Source organism: Geospiza fortis, unplaced genomic scaffold (genome assembly GCF_000277835.1).
Source record: "Geospiza fortis unplaced genomic scaffold, GeoFor_1.0 scaffold165, whole genome shotgun sequence".
NCBI classification, from domain to species: domain Eukaryota; kingdom Metazoa; phylum Chordata; class Aves; order Passeriformes; family Thraupidae; genus Geospiza; species Geospiza fortis.
Genome location: NW_005054442.1, coordinates 923,599 through 948,080, shown reverse-complemented (window position 1 = coordinate 948,080; position 24,482 = coordinate 923,599). Strand labels below are relative to the sequence as shown.

Genomic DNA, 24,482 nt, shown 5'->3' with positions numbered 1-24,482 from the left:
GCATCCCTGTGCCCTCCATGGGCTGCAGGTGGATCTGTGCATCCCTGTGCCCTCCCTCCCTGGGCTGCAGGTGGATCTGTGCATCCCTGTGCCCTCCAGGGGCTGCAGGGTCACAGCTGCCTCACCAGGGCCTGCAGGGGAATCTCAGTTCCAGCACCTGGAGCAGCTCCTGCCCCTCCTTCTGCCCTGCCCTAGGTGTCTGCAGGGCTGTTCCCCTCACATGTTCTCAGCCTGCTCTTCTCTGGCTGCCATTACTTCCGCACCTTTTCCTCCTCCTTAAATCTGCTATCAGAGGCATTACTCCCATCACTGGTTGGCTTGGCCTTGGCCAGCAGCAGGTCCATCCTGGAGCTGTCTGGCCTTGGCTCTGCTGGGCATGGGAGAAGCTTCTGGCAGCTTCTCACAAGAGCCACCCCTGCAGCCTTCACAACTACCAAAACCTGGCCCCTCAAAGCCAACACAACTACTGAGCTCACTTTCTGCAGGGGCTGACACAGCTCACAGGACATTCTTTACCCAATCTATGGTAGTGAGAAAACAAGTAAACCGACCAACATCCCAGAAACCACTATGTCTCCTTCTAGGAAACCTAATCACACACAGTTGACAGAGACAAGTTTTTCCTTACATAACCACTACCAATAACTAAGCATCTCTCCCACGCTGCAGTAACACCTGTGCTCCAAAACATCTAATGAAAATGTAGGAGATCTTCATAAAACATCTGTAGATTGGAATTCAATCCTCATAAGTAGTCATGTAAGCAAGTAAAATAAACACACTGGCCATACATTTCCTTGTGTGATAAACAGTGTTAACACCCTGATAAAACTCAAGAGAAGATGTTGTGAAGGATGAAAGTTTGACAAGAAAGTCTCACAGATATGTGTACTTAGCAAAAAGGTTTTTAAATGTGGAGTCTGATGAAGGAATAGAGATGGAAGCAAGTTTTGATATAGAAGAAAAGAATTGCTGAGCCAGCCTTACTGGATAACCAAGGAGGCAAAGGCTGTGTTAGTTAGAAGGGGTTTTATGACTTAGAGCAAAGAATAAACCCACCCCAAACAAAAAGATGTTTTTACCAAGCAAGAAGATAGCACAGGCAAACAAGTCAGCAAATGCTGCAAGTAGAAAAAAGGTCTCAGAATTTTCCACACAAAACTGAAAAACAACTTCTAGCTTAAACTGTAATGTACTGACTTTAGTGATTGGAGAATAGTGACATGAATATGGTAATTATAGTAGTTATGATAGGCTATAGATAATAGTTAAGGTATAGATTGGTTCTACTGTATTAACATGCTCAGCAAAGAAAAGTATCTAATGCATTTGTAACCAAAACCCAAGGGTCTCCAGGCCTGCCTGCAGCTGGAGCTCACAGCTGGAGGCACAGGCTCTATCACCCATGACCCTGGACTGCTGTAACCTCTTGGATGGAATAAACTGCATTTTGGAGAGCCCCTGGAGTCCCACATCCCTCATTTTGGCTCTTACAAGAAGAACCAACCTTCTCCTCATGACTACAAAGCACTTTCACTTCTGAGCCTGAAAACTTCCATTGGTTTTCAAGGTCTGTGACTCAAATGCAAAAGGAAGGACAGACTCATCCTGGCAACTTGTTGAAATACTATCTTGAAAATGAGAAAAGTCTATTTAATCTCTCTTGAACTGAGCGTGCCCTACAGCCCAAGCTGGCAACGAACAGGCAGGCTGTTATAAAGAAGCTGGGTGGCTGCAGCCCATGAGAGAGTGATGCATGGGATCCTGATGAGAATGAGAGTGCCTCCCTGCTTTTCTCAGCTCCAAAAGCACCTCTGCCCACCAGCTTTACAACCACAGGATGTGGTAGGGCGGCAAGAACCTGTGAAGGGTCCAGCTAACTGTGCTGCCCAGTTCAGAGATGGCTCTGCTTCCAAGACAGGGCAATGAGAACAGTGGAGGAGCTCACCCTCACACATCCACACACCCGGACTCCACCTAAGAGTCATTCACATTTAAAACCACATAATTACCATCCAAAGCTGTAAGGATCCATAACCTATCACAGAAACATGGCCATCTATGACATTTAGACATGGGGGCCACTCCATGTTAGCCAGACAGCTATTTCAACTGAGTAACTTCTCTGACATTGCAAAAGAAGGCAGAATTCAATTACACAGGCTGAAATAGGATACAGGTTCAACTGGATCTTTGATGACCAGCAGTGTTTAGGGCTTTCATCTCATGTCTCATTCAAAAGATAAATGAGTACCATTCCAAAGATGAGATTGCCAACAAACAGAGAATGTCTCTTCAGAAAAAAATCAGCTAAGAAAGGTAATTTCACTCTTTCACATATAAACTTTACCATTCTGTTTGTCTCTGAAATGACTGATGTACTTAGTAGATACTACATGCTGAAAGAAATAATTCCGATGTTGCACAACTTAAGCAGTAGGAAACTTCAGCTATTGAACTGCCTGAATTGCTAAATCTGAAGTTCCTTTTTAAAAGCAAGAAAATGATTGATGTATTTAGGAAGAACTCTATTTCTGCAAATGTGAAGGACTGAACCGATTTTTATCATAACATTATAAAAAGTTTAAAAATAACTTTGACATACAGTTGCTGGAGGCTGAGCGTGACTGTTATTTTAAAGTTGCTTCAATCATAATGGAACTAGCAAAGGAAATATTCAACCAGAACCACACAAGTTTCCTTTTATGCTTCATACCTACCCTACCTTAAGCACAGTATTATTTTAACATCTTGTGTATTCTTTCTCTGGGGACTACAGGCATGAAAAAAAGCCTAACAACAGCAACAGGAATCTGCAGCGTGAGTTAGTGAGCACTGAACCTGGAACAGGCTTTAATGCCACACTGACAGATTAGCAAGCTTCTTTCAAACACAACAGGTATTACTGTATTGATTTTACTCACTTATTTTTAATATGTTACCAGGTATGGTATGTTGGATTATTCAGAAAGAGTCTACTGTGAAGGGAAGTTTTTGGGTACATAAGGTACTTTCTGCAGAAAACTGACACATCACTGGCAAAGGAAGGATAGATTACAAAAATGTTTCACTTGATACATAAAAAGCCTGGGAGGGTAAAAAGAAAGTTTCTAAGGTTCCATATCAGCAAACCTTCCTATTTCATTTCTCCTCTGCACATACATATGAGTACAGTCCTAAGGATAAACTTGTTTTCTTGACTCCACACACTGCATGTAATTGAGCAGGTTCTGCCAAGAGTCACCTCCTTCAGCTGTGGCTTCTTCACTGCAGTGTAGTATTGAACAATTCATGAGGTCTTCCTGGAGCAGGCTGTTAAAAACCATGGGTGTTACTCTTGCAAAACAGATACTCTGACTGAAATTCAACAGAATTGTGGATGTTACAGAGGTGATGTCAGTACAGAGGGGATGGCACTCCCTTCAGCATGGGTTTAACTCACATTTTCACCCTGAATCCTTAAAGCAAAATAATTGGATTAGTTATCCTCATTGTACATAAGCTACGATCTACATAAGTCACCTAAGAAATTGATTTATCCCATTTTATTCACCTTCCAAGGATTACATGAATGGGGGCATGATCTCTTCCTCCAGATGTCAGCCCAATGCTTTTGTGGTGATTAATTCTGATCAACATAGGAAAAGCTCTCACCCAAGAGTTCCCCAGCTATATGTTCTCCCTCTCTCCCACCCCTTCCAGCTTTATGTGTGTTTACAAGAGCTCAGAAAGAGGAAAAAAGAGAAATGAGCTCCACAGCAAATTCCTGCAAGAAAAGGCCAGAAGGCTCCTGTGGCTCCTTCCTGCAAAGCTGGACCTATATGGAGCATGGGGTGGGAAAGGTGGCCTCAGGACACAGAGCTGGACACTGATCCTTCCCAGATTTTCCAGGCAAGGATGGTCCTGAATATCCTCCTGGATATGTCCCAGGAAGGTCCCTGCCCTCTGGTGTGGGATGGGAGGGGTAGAGGTGGCCCTCTCACACTCATCCCTCTCATCGCTGGCTTTGCCCCTGGGGTGCTGACCCCTCTTTTTAGAGTGCCCAGCCCTGTTCCCATGGGGAGGGTCCTTGGCAGCACAATGGGAATGACCAGCCTTTCTTGGGGGCTGGGAGCTCTGCTGGGGGAGGGGCTGTTCCTGGTGTCCTGAAATGTGGCTCCTGCTGTGTGCCAGGGCTTTCTGCCTGCTGGGCTGGGGGACCATCCTCCCTGAGCTCAGCACCACACTGCACACCCACAGCTCCTTCCAGGCAGCATCCGCTACAGACACGTCCCCTGCTGCTGTCCCTTGGCCAGGGGGCTCGTGGCTCTTGCCAGAGCTTGCTTCCTCCCCAGGAAGCCTCCTCCCAGCAAGGGAGGAGCCCCCCACAGCGCAGGACTCTGCAGCTCAGCCCCCCTAGAGCCAGGCCGCCGTCTGAGCCCCACGTGCCCTGGGCCAAGCGGGGACTGGGGACCCTCTTGGCCACAGCCACCACAAATCAATGGAGGCTGAAACCTCTGACAAGAGGAAAAGGGCGCCAGCAAAGCCTCAGCTCGGAGCATGAAGAGAGCAGATTTCAGGCTGCTCAGGGAACTGCTAAGCAAGGTCCCCAGGGAAAATGGTTTTGAAGCTACTGGGCTCCATCAGTGCTGGTCGCTTTGGAAATATCACCTCCTAAGGGCACTGAGCAGGCGATGCCCAAATGTCGGAAGCCAAGCAGGCGAGGCACAAGGCTGGCTCGCCCGGACAGGCACCTTCTCCAGGAAAGAGAATGGAAAAGGAAGCTGTGTGCCCTGTGGCATCCAGGTCACGAGAAGAATACACAGATGCTTCTAGCCACTGCAGAAAGAAGTTTGGTGTGGTGAAAGGTCAGCGGGAGATGAAGGTGGCCAGAAATGCAGAGCACGGTAAAAAGAGTGGTTTTAAATACATTAATGGAAAAGAAACCCCATTGTAGAAATGACATTGAAATAACATTGTCCCCTTCCAGGATATGGATGGTCACCTCCCAAACAAGGACACAGACATGGCAAAGGTGTTTAAGGTGCATTCTTTGCCTCCCTCTTCCACACTCATCCCTCCCTTCTCACTGAAAAACATGGATTATCTCATTGGACCCTCCAGAGCCCAGAGGAGGGCAAGCCCTGCTCAGCAACATCCAAACCATCTGTGTGCTATCCACTGCAATCCCATCCTGAATCAAAACCCAGCTCTGTGCCACTCACTGAGAAGAAAATGGATCCTATCCCACTGAAAACCAGTACATCAGCCAGTTCTTCACCCAGCACACCCTGTCCCTGCTCAACTCACACCTGGACGCCTGCTCCAGATGTATTCTGTGAGGGACAGGACCAAAACTCCACTTAAAATCCTGAAATAGAACCTGCATTGCCTTCCCACCATCCATGAGATGGGTACCCTTATGGCAGCAGGATAATCCATCAGTTAGACAGGAATTTCCCTCTGTTATCTCACACTGCCCATGGCTGACGCTGGCACTGTCCTTCCATCCCTTCCCAGCAGTGCCTTCTCCATCATTTTTCCTGCTATCAAGACTAGATTAACAGGGCTGGAGTGTCCTGTGAAGTCCCAGCCCCTCCTGTCAAGTCAGACACAGCTGGAGAACACTGAGCCAGCATGGACCACCTTGTCTTTCAGGACCTTGGGCAGATGATTTTAGGGGCTTCCTGTTGGGACATATCAGCATGCATCCCATCCAATGCCACAGCCTCACAGATATTGTTCTAGTCCAAGCAATTCCAAATAAAGATCAATGGAATGCTTGCCCCAAGCAATCCCAAATGGAAGATCACTGTCCCTTAAAGCGCTGTGCCTCCACTGTTGGGACACCCTTCAGCACCCAGAGAAGGCAGTGGTACTTGGCAGAGCCAGGATCTGTGGGACAAGGACACTGGGAACAGCCAAAAGCAGAGAGGATGCTCAGAGAGCCAAATTCCCATGGGATTCTGCCACCCTAAGTGGGCCAAGCCATGCTTGGCATGGCTTTGGGCACCAGGGTGCTGCTGGCCCTGGTGGGCTGCACAGCCACAGAAGGCTGAGCTGAGTGTCAGACACCCACAGAGAGCTGGGACAAAGACTGAGGGCAGGTGTCCCGGATTGCCAAGCAAATTGTGTTCTATTCGCCATCTGTATGGCAGTTGTCTTCTGTTCCGTGGGCAGTTTTCCTTATCTCTTCTACCACCGGGGAGACACCTGCTGATAACAGACTATTGAATGTCACTGCATGGCTGATAGGAACTACAGCATCCCACTGGGAGATGTGAGCCCAGAGGGAGGAGCCAAGCTTTCCTACCTGGATATAATCTGGAGATTTTGTAATAACTGCACGGCTCCTCCACTGGATTTCCCAGAGGAAGAGCAGCTGCCTCTTCCACTGGATCTTCAGAGGACCTTTCTACAGGATCCCTGCTCCAGCAGAACCACCCTGACACTGCAGGAGGGCTGCAGCCACATTTCCAATGGGACTGCTGCCAGCACCCTGACCCACAGGGTGTCAGGTTGTGTTCTGACTCTGTCAGTGCTGTTTTGGTTTACTGCATTGTTTTATTTTCTTCCCTGTTAAAGAACTGTTATTTCCTGCTCCCATATTTTTTGCCTGAGAGCCCCTGAATTTAAAATTTATAGCCATTCAGAAGGATGGGGTTTACATTTTCCACTTCAGGGGAGGCTCCTGCCTTCCTTAGCAGACACTTTTCTTTCCAAACTAAGACAGCAGGACACAGGATCCCAGTGACCTCCCATCCCCAGTGCCAGCTTGCTGCTTACATTTACTTCATTTACTTAAAGCATTCTTGTACTGTAATTTTCTCAGGGAAAAAAATCTTATATTAAAAAAAAATAATAGCAGGAAAACTGACTTTATGTCAGAATTTAACACACAATAAGCTGTACAACATCAGCGTGATTTTTCTCATGTGGTTTTCTCCAGTCCCTTCACTTATCAGAGTATTTCTCAAAAAGAAACTGGTTTCTTATGCTTGTTTTGATGAATAAGGCACACTTTCCTGCACTAAATCTTGATAAACCTCAACGAGATCACTCATTAAATATGTTATCATTCACTTTTTTGAACTTCAGCAGAAACATGGGTCCACACAGTAAAATTCTCAGTTGTACACATTTTCTTAGGAGACTGAATTCTCTACTCAGTTTGAATAGGATCTTACTCCTAGATTAGCCAGTTAGATTAAGGAGTTAAAAATGGCATATTCATCATTGGCAGCTTCATTGGTTACACAGATTGTTCCACACAAAAACCCTACTCTAGATGCTCTTTCATTTCACTAGAGCCATTTATTATTCATTTCACCTAATTCAGTTGCACCAGATCCAAAGGTTTCCACTGAGGTGAAATTCCCATTGAAACCAAAAGGATTCCTGTGTTAAAAATTTTAAGTACCTCTCTATGCCTGCTTGAGTTTTATTGAGTCTGGAATTTTATTTCTAGGTTATCAGCAAATTTAAATATTCATGGTTGATTCTCCAGTCCAGAGCTGACTATTAATAAGAAAAAGTAAGGTGGCAAAGAACTTATTAAACTCAGTAATGTTCCCTAAATACTGCCTGTAGCTGGAGAGCTTGAGGTAGTTTTTATTCAGTTTTTAGCTGGTCTACTACCTAATTCTGGTACTTCTCTGTAGAATTACTGTTTTCCACTAATGTAGGCATCTGCCTGGAAAAAAACTTTAAAAAAACCGAAGGGGTCGCAATGTCCTGAGAAATAAGCTATAAATTATCATAACTGCACTGCACTCAAAAGCAGACGTGCTGGGTTTTGGGTTTTTTTTTTTAAATCACAGTAAAATGAGATGTCATTTGTAGTTAATTCACCATGAAGTTGGTATTTTAAACGAACTGTCTTTTCTGTACAGCTCACATCACAAGGAAAGCTTCATATATGGAAACTTCTTTGTTGCAAAATGGAAATTTCATTAACATATGAATATTTCTATTTGCTCAAATACAAATATTTGCCCAGAGTTTTCAGCATTTCGTAGTTCTGTTTTCTTTAAGTAGATTCAATGGTGATTCTGCCACTTGAAACAAATTTAAATCCCACTGCTTGAGTCCTCAGAATCCAAGAGGAACCTGGAGCAGAGATATGGCTGCACACAGAACGTGTGAGAGATGTTCGTGGTGATAAACTGGACGGATGCTAAATTAGGGACTGAGAACTCTATGAAGGAACTAAAGCAACACAGCCTCTAACAGAGAACCAATTCCAATGCCTCAGTCTGAGCAAGGCTTTTGTACAAAATTTGGCCAGATAAGCTCTCAGCTGTAGGACGTCCAGCAGGAACACAGGGCTTTTATATTTAGAGTTCAGAGTTTGCTGCTCCTAATCTGAACATGATGATCCTCCTGTAGCACTTAATTAGAACTTATGGATGAATAAATGTTGTGGTTTGTGTTTATTTCATTAAGTTATTGTTAAATGGTTCATTCTGTTTTCCCCAAGTTGGTTTTTCCCTAAGTTGTACCCTCCCTTAAAGCTGTCCCTCAAGCTATTTCCCCTCCCTTTGTTCTAGTCCCTTCCCTGCCTGTCAAGGTGATCCTGCCCCTCCTTCCCTGCCTGTCCAGGCAACCCTGCCCCTTTTTCAGGAATGTTCCCTGCCATTCATCACCTGGGCCAACCCCTGATTGAAACACCCACGTGGAACTCCCCTAATCCACGACTCCCCATTGGCCAATATGACCTTTCCCTCTCTCCTGCCCCTATTCTGATTGGTCCCACAGTGTTGATGCAATCCCCTTGCTCCATCCCTGAAATCCCCCTATTGGTTTTTTTCTGTATCCACCCCCTGGTTTGTAGCTGTATTTAACCCCTTGCACTGAGGTGCTTGGGGTTCTTCTGCCTAATCCCTTTGCAGGGAATAAATTTTCCCCATGGAACCTCAAGACAAAAGAGCTTCCTCCTTCCTCTGGTTCCTGCTGTGGCTGTAACAGTGTGCACTGCAGAGCTCGCAGCTCTTCAGGTTCAGCTGTGGGCACACCCCAGTGCCAGCTGTTCCCCAGTCCCAGCTGTTCCCCAGTCCCCAGCTGTGGCAAACCCCAGTCCCAGCTGTTCCCCAGTCCAAGCTGTGGGCACACCCCAGTGCCCAGCTGTGGGCACACCCCAGTCCCAGTTGTTCCCCAGTCCCAGCTGTGGCACACCCCAGTCCCAGCTGCGGCAAACCCCAGTCCCAGCTGTTCCCCACCCCTGTTGTGGCTCCCAGAATGTTCAGAGCTAGCTCGGGTCCCGGTGGGCTTCAGCAAATAAACACCCAGCACTGTACAGCACAAAGAAAGGAAACAGGAACAAACCAACCTCCCTTCCCCAGGGATTCCAGGTGCTAAGTACATGGCAAAGAGGGGTCTCAGCATTTTTTTGGCCTGTTTAGCTAGGATAGCCTATATTCCTTCTGTCTCACCTAGGAAGGACAGGCATCTCTGCCCATCCTTCACTAACCTGGGTGTCTGCAAAGCTGTTCTCATGTTCTCCCTCCTCTCTCCAGCTGCAATGGGTGGTGTTCAGTAACATTTAGCCTTTCTTAAATACATTATCCCAGAGGCAATACCAATGTCACTGATGGGCTTGGCCTTGGCCAGTGTTGGGTCTGTCTTGGACAGGCAAAAGCTTCTGGAAGCTTCTCCAGAGAAGCCTCCCTGCCCTCCATTCCCTACCAACACTTAGCCACAGAGACCTAATAGGTATGACCACAAGTCATACAAATAATAAAACACTAGAACATTAGAATAATTTGTTATTTGTCAAGGTATCATCTCAGGTAACATAAAAGAGTAATACAGTTTAATTCCGATTAATTCCTTATTAATCCTTAATTCTGTATTAATTCCTAATTAATACAGATGAATTCCTTTAATTAGAAATAAAGAAAAATCTCAGGTAACATAAAAGAGTAATACAGCTTAATTCCTTATTAATTCCTTAATTCCTTATTAATCCTTACATCTGTATTAATTCTTAATTAATACAGATTACTTCTTTTAATTAGAAATAAAGAAAAGTATACAAGCCCAAAGACCTGCATATAACAAAGAAACTACACAGGAGGGTAAAATATTACATAAAAAACCCAACAAACCACGACCACCACAAAACCACTACCCCAAACCCAGTCAGTCAGATTAGTTTTTTTTCCTGGCTTGTAAAATCAACTACTGCATATACATGTATAAGGCAGAGTAAACACTGCTGAGTTGTCTCCTCTTGTGAGGGTCAGCTGGGTGATGAACAGTGTTCTTGGTCTGGGAGATTGACACTGAGATAAAACAACTTCTTCTTCCACTGACAGTTACTTGCTGATTTGCAGACAGATGTCCCCTTGATCCTCAGAGATGGCCTTACTCAGAGTTTTCTAGTAAATATTCTTTGATGTATTCCCTGGTATCTTTACAAATGACAGCTTTGTTTTTTCCATCACATTAAGATGTCACCCTTGCCATTTTGCAATAAGCACCGCTGGGGCAAATGCTGCAAACAGCTTGGCAGCAAATGGAGCAGGACAACCTCAGCCACCTGGAACATCTGCCATCCCCAGGTCTGTCACACCCTCAGGAGTGACACATCAACCACAGCCACTGTTCCCTGCAATAAGCTGAGCATCACTTGCTTCACCCCTCTTGTCTCACTCTATCCTGGCTTTGCCTCACCTTGAAATTAGAGGCTTTAGGAAGAATCTCATGCAAAGCCTTGTGCCCACAGCTGCACAGCTGGTTTGTTTCCCAAAATAAACCTCACTTCTTATTTTACAAAAGATCATAGATAGAGAAAGGCAAGGAGTTTTGACATTTAGCTTACTGTCCTCGTGGAAAAATCTCTTTCTCTGCTTTGCTTTGGTTTTTGTTTGCTCTGTTTTTAAACTAGGCTCCTTGACTGAAATGTCTTTGATAGATGCACACCTAAAGATTAATCCAATTTAAGAATCAAAGAAACTGCACATATAAATACAATTCTCACATTTTTTCGAACTGTAGGGTCCACAGGAATAGACTACAGGGGGTTTTACCCAAAGGACTGCAGAAGACAATATATTCCAGAAGAAGCAATTTAAGAGACAAGAACACAAAGACATTCTGCAGCTTCTTAGACAACAACTGCACATACTGCCAACTATGATGAAATAAATCTGATAAAGACCTCCTCATTCCCATGATGTGATATCACATATTGAAGATGTAAGCACAGCAACATTTCATTACACACCTGTGAAATCAGTGAGGTGCTGAAGAATCCATATATAACTACCACAACACAGCAAGTCTTGATTTACTTACTTGCTTGGAATATAATTAATGGAATTCAAAGCACATTTCTCAGCCATGGTACATACTGAAATATTATATCTCACCCCAATATTAGACAATTCTTGGCAGGCCCAGCCCAAAACAACATGAAAAAATAGCCTAGTAATTATCACATCCTGACACTCTGCTGCCATAACTTACCCTTGCTCCTGTTCATAATCAGCAGGTAACTCTTTGACATCTCTCCATCATTCTATGTGATGTGAGAGCATATTTTTCAGTGCTTTGCAAAGACTAAACACACATGTACTGCTATCACAGATACATCCACCTCCATGAGCTCCAGCCCACACAAAGCCCTTCTAACTTACCAGAAACATACTCCCATTTATTGTGTACCACTTCAGACAGCAGCTGTCACAAGACAGGGGAGAAAAGCTATGGTGCACTTGTGTTTAATCTGTTTCACAGGCAAGGCTCTCCCATTGCCAAAAGCCCTCCTGCAGGCCCTGGAAAATACTGCACTTTCCTTTCCATGCCCCTAGTTGGGAGTCCACTGCTTCAAACCCTTGTGCAGTTCCCATCACATCACCCAAAATGGTAATTTGTACAGAGAGACACTGTAAACAAGTCCCACCACTGGTCAGATCCCAGAGTGTTCAAATGCATTTCTTAGACCCACACACAGGACTCCAGCACATACAGGCAGGTGTTCAAGGAATGCCTACAATTTCCAGACATTCAATCATCAGTTTACTCCTGCCTTTGACATCATAGGTTGTCCTGTCCATCCCATCCTCACCAGTAGCAACTACCACTCCACAAACACAGAATAACTGTGAACCTGTCCACAAAACCAGCATTAAAACTCCACTGACCTCTCACCCATCCACAGACAGAAAAAAGCAGCTCAATGAATTATCCAGAGTTTTTCTGTTTTAAAGGTTGCAAAAAGATGAGATGGATGCAAAATTGGGGCACTTGAGTTCATGCTGCCAACGATTCTCACAGAGTATATGTGCACTCCTCTCTGCACATCAAAATGTCTCTCAGAAGCCTTTAACAGGGATCCCTGCACAGGATGCACCTGGGTTCAAGCCCACAGTGTTACACACAGTTACAGATGCCTATCTCCAGCTCAGCCACCACGCTGCAATCATACAGCATTGTCACTGAAAATTCCAACAGCAAAGGTTTCCAACACAAGTATCACAACTGTGTTAAATACAACCAAATGGTAATGATCACAGAGCTCACAGATTTCAGCCCTGGCAGAAGAACACAAAATGAACAAAAAAGAAGTGATTAGAAGATAAAATCAGATCCTAAATATTACAAAAATTCAGTTAGAAGCATCAAGCACATACTTAAAGAAACAGCATTATAAAGAATGGATGGAGAAAGGAATTACTTGACAGTATCTGTGAATATCAATTTGCAGTTCACCTTCAAAAAGGAAAGGTAGCCCCACAACTGTTATGATGATTTCTCACGTCAAGCAAAGCGAATGGCAAGAGGTAATTCTTCTTAGCAGCATGCTGAATTACGTATCTGTACATAAGCCTTAAATGTGTATTTTAATTTCACCTCAGTAAATTACTGGTATAAATCCTACCCTTCTCAAATATCTCTGAATTTTTAATTAATTTAATATCATAATTTCAACCAGGCAGTCAGAAACTATGAGTAACATATGATTCATATTCAGAAGTAAACACACCTGCTTTTCAACAACATCTCTAATTACTGGCTCATTTTACCCTTTACATGGCATTGAAGCCAATTTGGGTCATGCTGTTTTTAGCTGGTGACGAGTCCTTTCAGCTCACAAATAATGTATAAGATGTTGCTGTGTTGTCAGTTTGAAGGACATTTTCAAATGCACTGTGGCAAATTTAATACATGACCAAAACACATCACTTTACTTCTGATACACCTCACTTCACTATGAGCTTCCACCAGACAAGGCTTTGCCAAGAACCTTTAGGCTTTGATTGGAATCATTGCTCCACCACTTTATTGTCTTAGGTCTGTGTCATAATTGAGGGAGTGGGACCATATACTAAGTAAAACAGAGTGCTTATTTCTAATGTTAAAGATAACAGGAGGACAAACAGACATAGGGTCAGAATACGTAGTGTGGGAACCCAGGGCACCACAGGGAATATTTCTCTGTCTGCTCTGGGTGCCCTGACCCCCAGGGCAGCACTGACTTTGATCCTCATTCATGGAGAAAGTTTCCCAGACTTCAAGATAGACTGGAATCCACAAAAGTGTGAAATAGATTATAGAGAGCAGTGTAGGTGTATTAATTGGTGAGAAACTGAGGTTTTGGGATTTTTAGTATGTTGTGGATGGAATCAAGGTGGAAGGCACAGGGTGTCATCCTGGGTTTCTTCTTCATGCTGCTTCTTCCTTCTTCATGGGTTTGGGTGGCATTTTGTAATTGGGCAGAAAAGTCCCCATTGCAGCTCTTTGGGATCAGTTATTGGGTTAAAAGGGGAAATAATCCAGGTGTCAGTTCTTAATTGGATAGTTTAGTCTTAAAAGACCTTGTAACAAGAGATTGTTGGCCATTTTGTGCCTTCTAATGAAAAGCTGCTGAGCTCACAGTAGTGAGGCTGTTTTACTGATAAGAAATAATAAACACCTGAGTCTGAACAAGAATTACTGTCTCAAGTGCTTTCAGTCCAGCCCAGAGAAACCCAACAACTGGTACAGCCACAACTTAGGTGTCCTTTGGGAGGCAATGAAGAAAGCCTTTCCTGAACTGCCTCCTGCTCCTGAAAGCACTACATCTGTTAGGGGTGATCAGTGAAGCAAAAGGAGCCCTGCTTCAAAGGTGGCTCATCACCTCTCTACTCTGAGCATTTAGTCTGGCCAGGACATGCACCTTCAGAAGGGTGAAGCTGTTCTCACAGATCTGATGTGCACTTAGCCACTGAAATATGCATATGCCACAAGATGTATCTGCTGAAGTTTTTAAATCCTCCAACAACAGAACTAAAATGTGACAAATTCTCATACACCAAGCCCTGTTCATTCTCAACCAGCCTGTATGTCAGATTTCTCAAAGTTAGCATCATTATCTTGATTTGTAGCATACTGGTAAGCTCTATACATCTTCAAAGAAAAAAATGAACTGCCTTCTGGTTCAAGTTGTATAGATTTTATTCACAGAAGCTATCGCCTTCTGACATCTACCTCTAAATTGCTTGATAGAATGAGAGTACCATACCTGCCATGCTTCCTTTGCCTGGTGTGCTAACTCATATTGTAGATCAAAACAATACAAAAGCCATGAAAAACACAGGAGTCAAAAATGGTTATGTCCTCCATTTATCAATTTTAAACCATCACTTCAACAGTTTAGAGAATCTGTGCTCTAGACATGAAGGTCCCTTTACAGCTCTAAGAAAAAAGAACGTCCTGAGACCCTTGGGTGAAGGAATCACAGGCAGAGGAGCTGAAATGTGGCCTGGGTGGGCAGTGGCCCAGTGCTGGCAGTTCCATGTATCACATACACACAACACATCTCCAGCATCCTGCATCCCTCTGGGTGTGCTGATGCCTCTCAGCAGCAGATGTTTGAGGAAGGAATGAGCAAATTACACATGGGTTAGCAGCAGGAAGGATTAGCAGCAGGGCAGGCAGGGCAGGCAGGGCTCTGAGGTGGGAATGCCTTGCATTACTTCCCTGTGATATTGCCAGTGCTTACTGCTGGATGGCAGGAGATTTTGGAGGGTTTTTCCTATTTAAAACAAGGCTACAGGCAAAAATAATTAAGTACTCAGACTTATTCTACATGAGATGAAAATATTAATGTCCTAGTTCATTCTTAAATAATCATAAACAATGCTGACAACTAGAAACTATGGGCTTTTAGCATACACTGTATGCTTTAGCATACACTGACAGATACATCCACAGAGGTATTTAGCAGTTTTCAGAAACTATTTCAAGCAGATTTATTGACAACTAGGCTTAAGTGACTTTAACAAACACACAAATTACTGCACAATCTCTGGGTTACAAGTGGTTCCACTAATTCAACTGTGACAGTTATTTTTCTGTTTTCATTTATTTCTTCCTTAAAAAATCCACCAATTATGATCTCCTCCACACTACAGTAACAATCCACTTCATATCCAAAAATAAATACATGCAATAAATACATAGTAAGAAACATGCAGTGCAAAAAACCTCCCATCATTGAGTTAGTTAAGTAATATATAACCTCAATAAACACAAACCAAAATAAAATCCCTGATCTGCTAAATAAAGAAAATTATAAGAGTCCTATATGGAGTTTGATAAGATCCCTTTCTCCTCCTTTATGGTAGACAAGGAACCAGCTCTTTGTGAAACAAACTGAAAGGTAGAACTGTGAGGCTGTCAGAAGCAGATTTTGAAAGAGAAAAATCTGGGAACAGGCAAAATCTAATCATGACTAGTGAGATAACTTTGAATAGGTTGTGATTCTATAAAAACTGTGACTTAGAAACAAATCAAATGTTAATAATTCAATAACTTGAAGTGAAAAGCAATCATCTGAATTCTGGTCTAATTTGCACAACAAATTTAGTAGAAGCAGAAGGAAACCTTGAGCTTGCACCACAGGAAACTGGTGGAGCAAACATTTTTCATTTGATGTCTCTTCTAATTAACTAGAAGTGCATGCTGGAAGCAAAAGCAGATACATCCCTGATAAAATTCAACATGGAAAGTTTCAGACAAGACAAACTTTCAGTGCAGAAAAGGCAGAAATGGAACAGTTATGTCTTCACTGGAGAGAAAACATCAAGCAGAATGAAAGAAGAGAAAGGAATTACTTCTTCCACATACCATACTTCTCATTACCAAAGAAGGTGTTTTTCAGTAAAGCTTTACCTTTCTCACAATGACTTCCAGTGAATCCAGAAGGGCAGAGACATTTGTTAGGAGCTACACAAGTTCCACCATATCTGCACCCTTCTTCACAGAATGCTGCAAGATAAAAGGAATATATGGGTAATACTTCGTTTTTTAAAACATACATTTGAGAGATAATTAGAAAAACATCTACATTCTAAGCAATTAACAGAATTTAGCATATTTAAATTCAGCCCACCTGCAAACACAGAGAGAAGCAACTCACTAAAATAACAAGAGGAAAAATCTCACATTACACCCTAGACAAACCACATCACCAATAAAAGATTAGCAACCATCTGGAAAAAGAAGAGAGGAAAAAATACATCATGTGGTTTTAATGGACCTGATCATCTTTCCATTATATTGAATATGCAGATGACAATTAAAATGCTCTGCTAATCCACAGAAGACAGGCAGGTTGGATGGTGTTAAATACTATGTTCCTCACTTCTATCAAACAATTCACTGAAATGTCTGTAAACACATATTTTGCTTTTTAATTTTTTATTGTAAGGGGTAAAGTATGTTTTATGGATTTAAGAAATTAAATAGGGTGAGGATCATGACTGAAAATATGAGAAGGGCTCAAGCCCAGTATAAATGTAATGCGATTTTTGATGGAGCAATGCTGAAGTTCTCCAGAAGCGTATGTGCCCAATAACTCGGATTTCAAACAGCTGATGGATCTCATCCTTTCCTGCCAGCACTGGGTGATGTTCCTCTTGCTCACAGCCAGGTTGGCAGAAAGTTTACTGAGTGTGCAAGAAGGCTGCTCAGTGTTTAAAGTTACTGCTTTTTATTTCTTTTTGGTGGAGGGAGAAAGAGAGGAGAGAGGAGAGAGGAGAGAGGAGAGAGGAAAAGAGAAGAGAGAAGAGAGAAGAGAAGAGAAGAGAAGAGAAGAGAAGAGAAGAGAAGAGAAGAGAAGAGAAGAGAAGAGAAGAGAAGAGAAGAGAAGAGAGAAGAGAAAAGAGAAGAGAGAAGAGAGAAGAGAAGAGAAGAGAAGAGAAGAGAAGAGAAGAGAAGAGAAGAGAAGAGAAGAGAAGAGAAGAGAAGAGAAGAGAAGAGAAGAGAAGAGAAGAGAAGAGAAGAGAAGAGAAGAGAAGAGAAGAGAAGAGAAGAGAAGAGAAGAGAAGAGAAGAGAAGAGAAGAGAAGAGAAGAGAAGAGAAGAGAGAAGAGAAAAGAGAAGAGAGAAGAGAGAAGAGAAGAGAAGAGGCATCAGGACACTTCCGTACTTCGCACAGGTACCCTGAGTAGGAGCTTTGCTACAGCTAAGAGCAGCCCCTACCCCTGACTCACTCCCTCCCCCCTCAACATCCACTGAACTTCCCAAGTGACTGAGTGGGTCTGACTGCACTTATGAGAGAACTTACAATTAATATTTAAACAGCAGCTCTCTGCATCTAAGCTAATAACAGATTTGCAAAGTGTTTCCTGCAAGCTAAAATCACAGATGGAGTGTTGGCAAAGAGATGTTACAAATGCTATGAAAAGGCTTAAAGTGCTAAATAACAGAAGAAATGTTTAAGATTTATTTTCCACTACACTAAAAAGAAAAATAAAGTGAATAGATTTCTAGGCATTAAAAAGAACCTTTTGCAATAGTTAACCATTTAGAGGCAAAACCCCACATCACTGTATCTCGTGACTGAACTGACAGACACATCTGCCTTACTGTAAATACATAATTCATAGCATGCCATACTGTTTTATGGAGGAGAAGAATGCTAAAGTGTTTTAGACAAGATCACAGCAGAATATTGTAAGCACCCCTGGAGCAAGGCAGTGGTGTGGAGAAAGCACAGTCACACTTCCTCCCCATCAATGCACACACTCCATATGGGAATCTTCTAAAATATATCCATTTTGAAACCAGCCAATTTCTGAATGAGAAGAAGAGAAATATTGTGTAAGAGTAGTTTGGGGTTGGGTTTTTTTTGGCATATAAATATTTGTAAGAAAGTGTAACTGTGCAGAAAGCTGAAAGTACTGGTAAGAAATAGAACTCAAAGTACACAAAAACCATGATGAGAATCAAAAAATTCTTTCCAGAGCTATTGAAAGCATGTTTACTCATCTCTAGTCTCAGCATTCTCTGAGAGGGTGCAAGTTAAATTCTACATCTACATGTTTTCTGGTTTGAAATTGTGAGTAAACAGAGACTTTTGTGAAGTAGTAATACATTTCTGCACAACATCAAAAGAAGCAGAATATAAAGCAGGTATAAAGGAAGCAGATATAAAAGAAAAATAAAAAAATGTATAGAATATATAGAAGCAGATATAAAGGAAAAATAAAAAATATATTGGCAAAAAAAGCTAATAGCTCATCCTTAACACATCCCATTTTACACTGGGAAAGAACCACATGGGACTCTTGAAAGAATTCATAAAGGGGAAAAAAAGATGCTGTTTATTGCCTATAAAAATCATGCATGTCCACTGAGAGTTATTAGTGCTGCTAGGGACAGGTAGGTAAGAAGGCTTCAGTGGGAGCTTTCCTTGCCACCACAATGGATAGTACCAACTTAGTACTGTGCAATATCTGCTTCTTACAGTAAATCCTGTTAGGAGGTCACCAGAGTGAGGTGGCATTTTCTTCTGTTCTCCTAAAAAGATTTCCAGCAGGGAAAGATGATGTGACAGGGCTGGTGATGTAAAAGGTTCCCCTTAGGACTTGTGTGTTGTGTCAGTGCAGCAGCCAGACTGAGAGCCACAGGCACAGCCAGGTGTGCCATTCACATCTGGGCGAAAGGCTGGCATGCCTCTCATGGGCCAGAACTCTATCTTTCTATTCCTTCCCACAACTGTACCTCTAATATGCTTATTTGTCACTGACATGTTTTCTGAAAATCCTTTCTCTAGGATTTTTCTCCTGAGAAGCCTCAGAAAAGAAATATAAACAATAATTATCTGATGGCTGTGGAATGTGGTCTGGAGATGGTTTACCAACAGGTGCATCTTTGCCTGGTTGCATGTGAATTTTTACTTAATGGCCAATCACAGGTCTAGCTGTGTTAGACTCTCTGAGTCTGTCACGAGATTTTATTATTCATTCCTTTCTAGCTTTCTGATGTCTCCTTTATCTTTCTTTAGTATAGTTTTAGTATAGCATTTTCTTTTAATATAATATACATCATAAAATAATAAATCAGCCTTCTGAAACATGGAGTCAAGATTCTCATCTCTTCCCTCATCCTGGGAACCCTCAAACACCACCACACATATTCAAATGTGCTAGCATTTACTTGTCAAGTAATTTCAAATATTACTATCCTTTCTATTTCCCATCTTAGCAACTTACAGGGAAAAAAATCAAAACCAAAATATTTGCTCTGGGACACCCTAAGGAACTTCTGGACTACAGGCTGCTGTGAGAAAGGCCTTTGTACTGCCCAGGAGTTACCCAGGCACCAGCTTGTTCCTCAGATGCTGGAGGATGAAGCTGAGGAAGAAGCTGAGAAATAGCTGCAGGAGGAAAGAATCCAACTCTCCTTTTCAATTTTTGTAGATGCTGAGAGATCCTCCGCAGCACAGACTAACTGTGCTTGTCTTTGTCACTCAGGCTTTGCTGGATTGATGGGATGTGCTTCATCCTCACATTTTTATGCAAGAGGAGAAAACCCCAAGGAAGAGTGCCAGCACTGTCGTGCTGTTTCCCAGATGGTTCTTGTACAAACCATCTCATTCCTGCATTGTAGAGGTTTGCAGGATATAGAACATCAAACCCACGACTCTCAGAACACAGTTTAAAAATCACACTGAAGGCTACTGTCCTTAACTGCTAAAAAAGAACTCACAGTACTGTATGCAGTACTGATAGCACTACTCTGAATAATAAAAATGCTCAATACCTCTAATAATAGGTTTCAATTACATTTCAATATACAGTTCCAGTTGCTAGCAATTTTACCCAACTTCATTTATCTGAACTCTTTCCTCTAATAGTCCTGCCTCTGGCTGCAGCCTTTTAACACATTTTCTCAAAATTAATTCATTTCCAATAATGAGATTTTTTTTCCTTTACAGCATTAGCAGAAGAAATTAAGTACAATCCTTACATCCCATCTGTACCTTTGCCTTATGGACAAGAGGACCCAACAGGGAGCTGCTCAGCAACCGAGTAGGAAACCAACTGGAGTGCCCATGCTCTCCTGAAAATACTTGCTTTGGGGCTTGTGCTTTCTTTTATCTCATAGGGGCTCTGTGATACAGATTTCCACTGTGGTTTGGACTCCTCAAAATCAGAAGTCTATCTGGAGGGGGTGGAATTATGAGTATCGCAGAACCAGCTGTTTTAAATGTTGATTGCAGACTCCCTCCTACTCAAAGTTAACACAAGAAAGACAAATAATGGCTGGATCAAATATTGCTAATGTATTCCCGTAAGTAGATCCTGTCTCTGAAATAATTTGCAGGCTGGCAACCTTGATAAAAAGGAGAGCAGTTACTGAATTTACAATAAAGGTTTTGTCACGGAAATTAAGTAAAGATGCCATTAGGGTAAAGTCTACACAAGTAAACTTCTATTGTTTAGAGGCTTATGCAGTATTCTGTATGTAAAAGAAGCAATCTGTTGATTTCAGGAGGCTTCTGCCAAAGTCAACAGATCTCTCTAATGCCACCAGATTTCTTCCTCCAAAATAAAAGCCTTTATTATACAAAGATCTTTCCTAAATAAATATAATTTCTCTGTAGAGGAGGAATTTTATTTCTGATACACAAGCTGCATTATTCTGGTTTGTGTATGGCAGCACAGTGCACTACCTCACAGGGCTACCACAGGAAAGCAGATACTGCAGCACAGAACCCTCAAGTCAAGCAAATACCTCTGACTTTTAAGTGTAATTCAGTAGATACTACAAAACATTTATACTTGAACATATAAAATTTTTTTTGTAAAAGAAAATAAATAAATAAAACCAAATAATTACCCAACAAATTTAAAGGAATGTTAGTTGATTCTGAAGAGATACAAAGGTCTTTCCTTTGTATCCTTCCCAAATATTACCTTCTCAAATAAATATTATTACATTAAATAATGTATTACCTTCCCAAATAAATATTATGTTTTGATATACTAAATGCCCGTGAAGTTAAAAAATGAACATTCAGGAAAGGCAAGGAAGGGGTCAGGCACAGACTGCCTGGGTAAACAAAAATATGCAGTGTTGGAAGAGAGGCTGGTGTAACTATACAAGGAGTTTGATAATCAGTTGATGGAAGGAGCAGAATTTCATTAGCTGATTGGATTTACTCAGACAAGTACACACAGGGGTGCATTGGTAACAGTCCAGCTGTGTAAGCTGAATACCAGAACAGTCAGATGGTACCAGTTGCTCAGGTGCGTTTAGAGGACAGCCAGGAAAGTGAAGAGAAAGCACACAACTAAAATAAACTAAAAGAAGGGAGCAGTAGGGGCTCTGCCCTTTTTCTCTGCACTCAGGTGTGACACTATCATCTGTAAAAGTACAGAACTCTTTTTGGTTCAGTGAGCTACATCCATTGGACACAGGGTGTGACTTACTTCACACACAGTCTGTCAAATGCCACTGGAGACCTTTCACAGCTGGCTGCAGTCAGAGGAGGACAAATCTGCCAGGAATGAACTTTGGCCAAAAGAAGGGTCCTGGAAAATTTTCTTCCAACGTGTTGAAGCATGAAAGGGAGTGTGGGTCAGTCTGGCACTCAGGATGCAAACACATCCAAGAGTGGAAGACAAACTCTCAGCTGGGCAGCTCTCACTTTTGTGAGGGGCTTGCAACCCAATTTATGCTTCAGATTTTATGTGCAGTGTGTAGGAGGGTTATTCAGTTTGGGAAGAGCCTATAAATTTCAGATTTTCTATCAGCTGATCATAAAGCCATTATCCCTGAATTATTTTTCTAGAAATTTCACATAAAAAAGATACTTTGCAAATGTAAGTAGCATAATTGCTGCCTAGTGTAGTCAAAATTCCAAATCCTGGCAGTACAAAACGTGTAAGTGTATGAGAGCTAAATTTGAATAAAGATCAATGAATTCAGAATTTAAGTTAGGAGATGAGGGGTTTTCAAAGTACTCAGAAAAGCATGAAGGAATTCCTTTAAATTTGGCAGGCAACACACAGTGAAAGGCAGAAAAAGGGCAAAACAGAAAATTCCCTAGCAGGATTATGAAGAATAAAAAGTACATCAGGAAGAAATTATGTCAAGCATAATAAACATACACACATACTGTGTGTTAGTTTGTGTGTCCATGTATACCTTTGTATGCTACATAGTATTTATTGAAGTGGTGAACTAATATTTGAGAGTTTGTCAGTAGGCTATTTCAGCTGATAAAGCAGTGAATCTTTTCAAGTTCCCAGTGCTCTGTCACACAGCACTTGCACAATAAAGATTTAGGTGAATTTGGAAGGCTGAGCATATCTCTCTGAAAGCTCTAAACTCTGAGCCCTTTCTTTACTGTGGTATGATGCTAAATTCCCTTGTTGCTGGGTGTTTTGCTTGACTGATATGTAATCAAGCTGTGGCCATTTGTAGGCAAGCAGCAGGCCATTCATCTGGATGCTTTCAGGGTGGACTCAAGTGCTCTTTAGCTGGAAATGCTGAATTAGTTTGAAAAATGAAACCTAAACTCCTGAAAATGAGTACAATGAATCACAGTGATAAATACTAATAATTTCCTTTGTACTACCCCATTAATGGAGCTTACTTTTGAATGTGCAAGTTACCCACCCTGATTAATACACTTTCACCTAAAAACTTTTCTAATAAACAAACAAACTATATTTAATTAAATTAATTCAGAAGGCATATTGAATAGACAGAACCTGTCCCTTCTGCTCTCTTGCTAAAATGGCATTTATGAAACCCTTATTAATGTCAACCTCATTTTATGGCTCTGAAGAAAGATATGTGACAATTTTGAAAAATTTATTTGAAAAAGATCAATAGAAGCAGTAAGGGACAAAAGCAATATAATAAAAATTGTCTTGTGATATATTATGCTTTTGAAAGCATCTCTCACATCCCCAGATAACTGTGCTAAATGAATATTCTTGTTGCCATTTCTCTGCTCTGCTTCCTCAAGGCTAGACTCTTCAATATTTTTAGTGCACCATTTTAAGCCAACTGCAGCTGTCTCTCTAGCAACCTAATAATAAGCATGACAAAATAGGGCAGAATACTTCTTCCACAAACCAACCCAACACCATCTTTCAAAATTCAAGTCAACAGTTTAAACTGCAAAATCAAACTGAAATTTACTTCGAGAAATGACATGACACATGGTACTACTGCAGTTTTTCTTTGCATCACATAAATGTGATTATACTTGCTGTTTGTTTTAACAAATGGGTGTAGAATAATTCATATTTACAAACATAACAGTTTCTTTAGAAATCAGTAATGCTTAAAGAATCCTAAGTTAAGGATAAAGAAGCGTGTTCCAGAAGCACAACAGTGTGGCATTCACATTTTCTGAATAATCCCTTCGCCCAGGATTTTTCTCCTGGGAAGCTGAGAAGCCTCAGAGAAAAAGGAAAACAATTTTTATCTCATTTGCTTCTCCTGTGCTTTGCTCATGTGGAATGTGTTTGGAGATTGTTTACCCACAGGTGATTGTTTCATTGGATTCTGCTGTGAATTGTTGTCACTCTTTGGCCAATCTGTGCCAGGATTCTTTCCAGAGTCACAAATTTTCATTATTAACTTTTTAGCAATGTGTAAGTATCCATTCTGCATTCTTTAGTATAGTTGAGTATAGCATTTTTTAATATAATATAGTATCATAAAATGATAAATTAGCCTTCTGAGAACATGGAGTCAGATTCATCATTCCTCCCTTCATTGGGGCACCCCACAAATACAGCAGAAGCATTTTCTCTTGCTTGATCTATTACCACAGTTTTGTAAAGACCTTACTTCAAATTTCATTGAACTCATTGAAAAAACCCTGAATTCAATAACAGCACATGCAATCTGAGCTCTGCTTGGCCCTAGTACAGTATATGGTATATTCAGACAACGTTAAAACCATTTTCCAGCAACATACATCTTACAGATCTCTCATCCCAGTGCTCCACTCCATACAAGCACACTCTGTAGACACATTCAGCAGAAGAACAGCTGGATTACCCCGATGTAACAGGAATACACGTTTAATTCCCTCTCCTTGCCTTGCCCTGCAGCACTGACAGGCATTCTCACCAGTAAAACACAAGCCTGATTACCAATGAGAAACATTCCCTCTCAGTGTGAGATTTACTCTATATCGCTAAATAAAAAATCTATCCAGGCACCCTCAAATAACTGTGTTATGAAAAACACTGGAATGTTCAA

The 24,482-nt window shown here is 41.7% G+C and overlaps 1 protein-coding gene across 2 annotated transcripts in view; it reads right to left on the bottom strand.

Moving 5' to 3' along the window:
- NELL1 (neural EGFL like 1) overlaps positions 1–24,482 on the bottom strand; it is a 298,387-nt gene that overhangs the window by 55,985 nt on the left and 217,920 nt on the right. For both annotated transcript variants that reach the window (XM_014309619.2, XM_031062241.1), the window contains exon 14: positions 16,138–16,233. In XM_014309619.2, the coding sequence (XP_014165094.1) occupies positions 16,138–16,233 (96 nt within the window). The remainder of the gene's footprint in view (positions 1–16,137; positions 16,234–24,482) is intronic.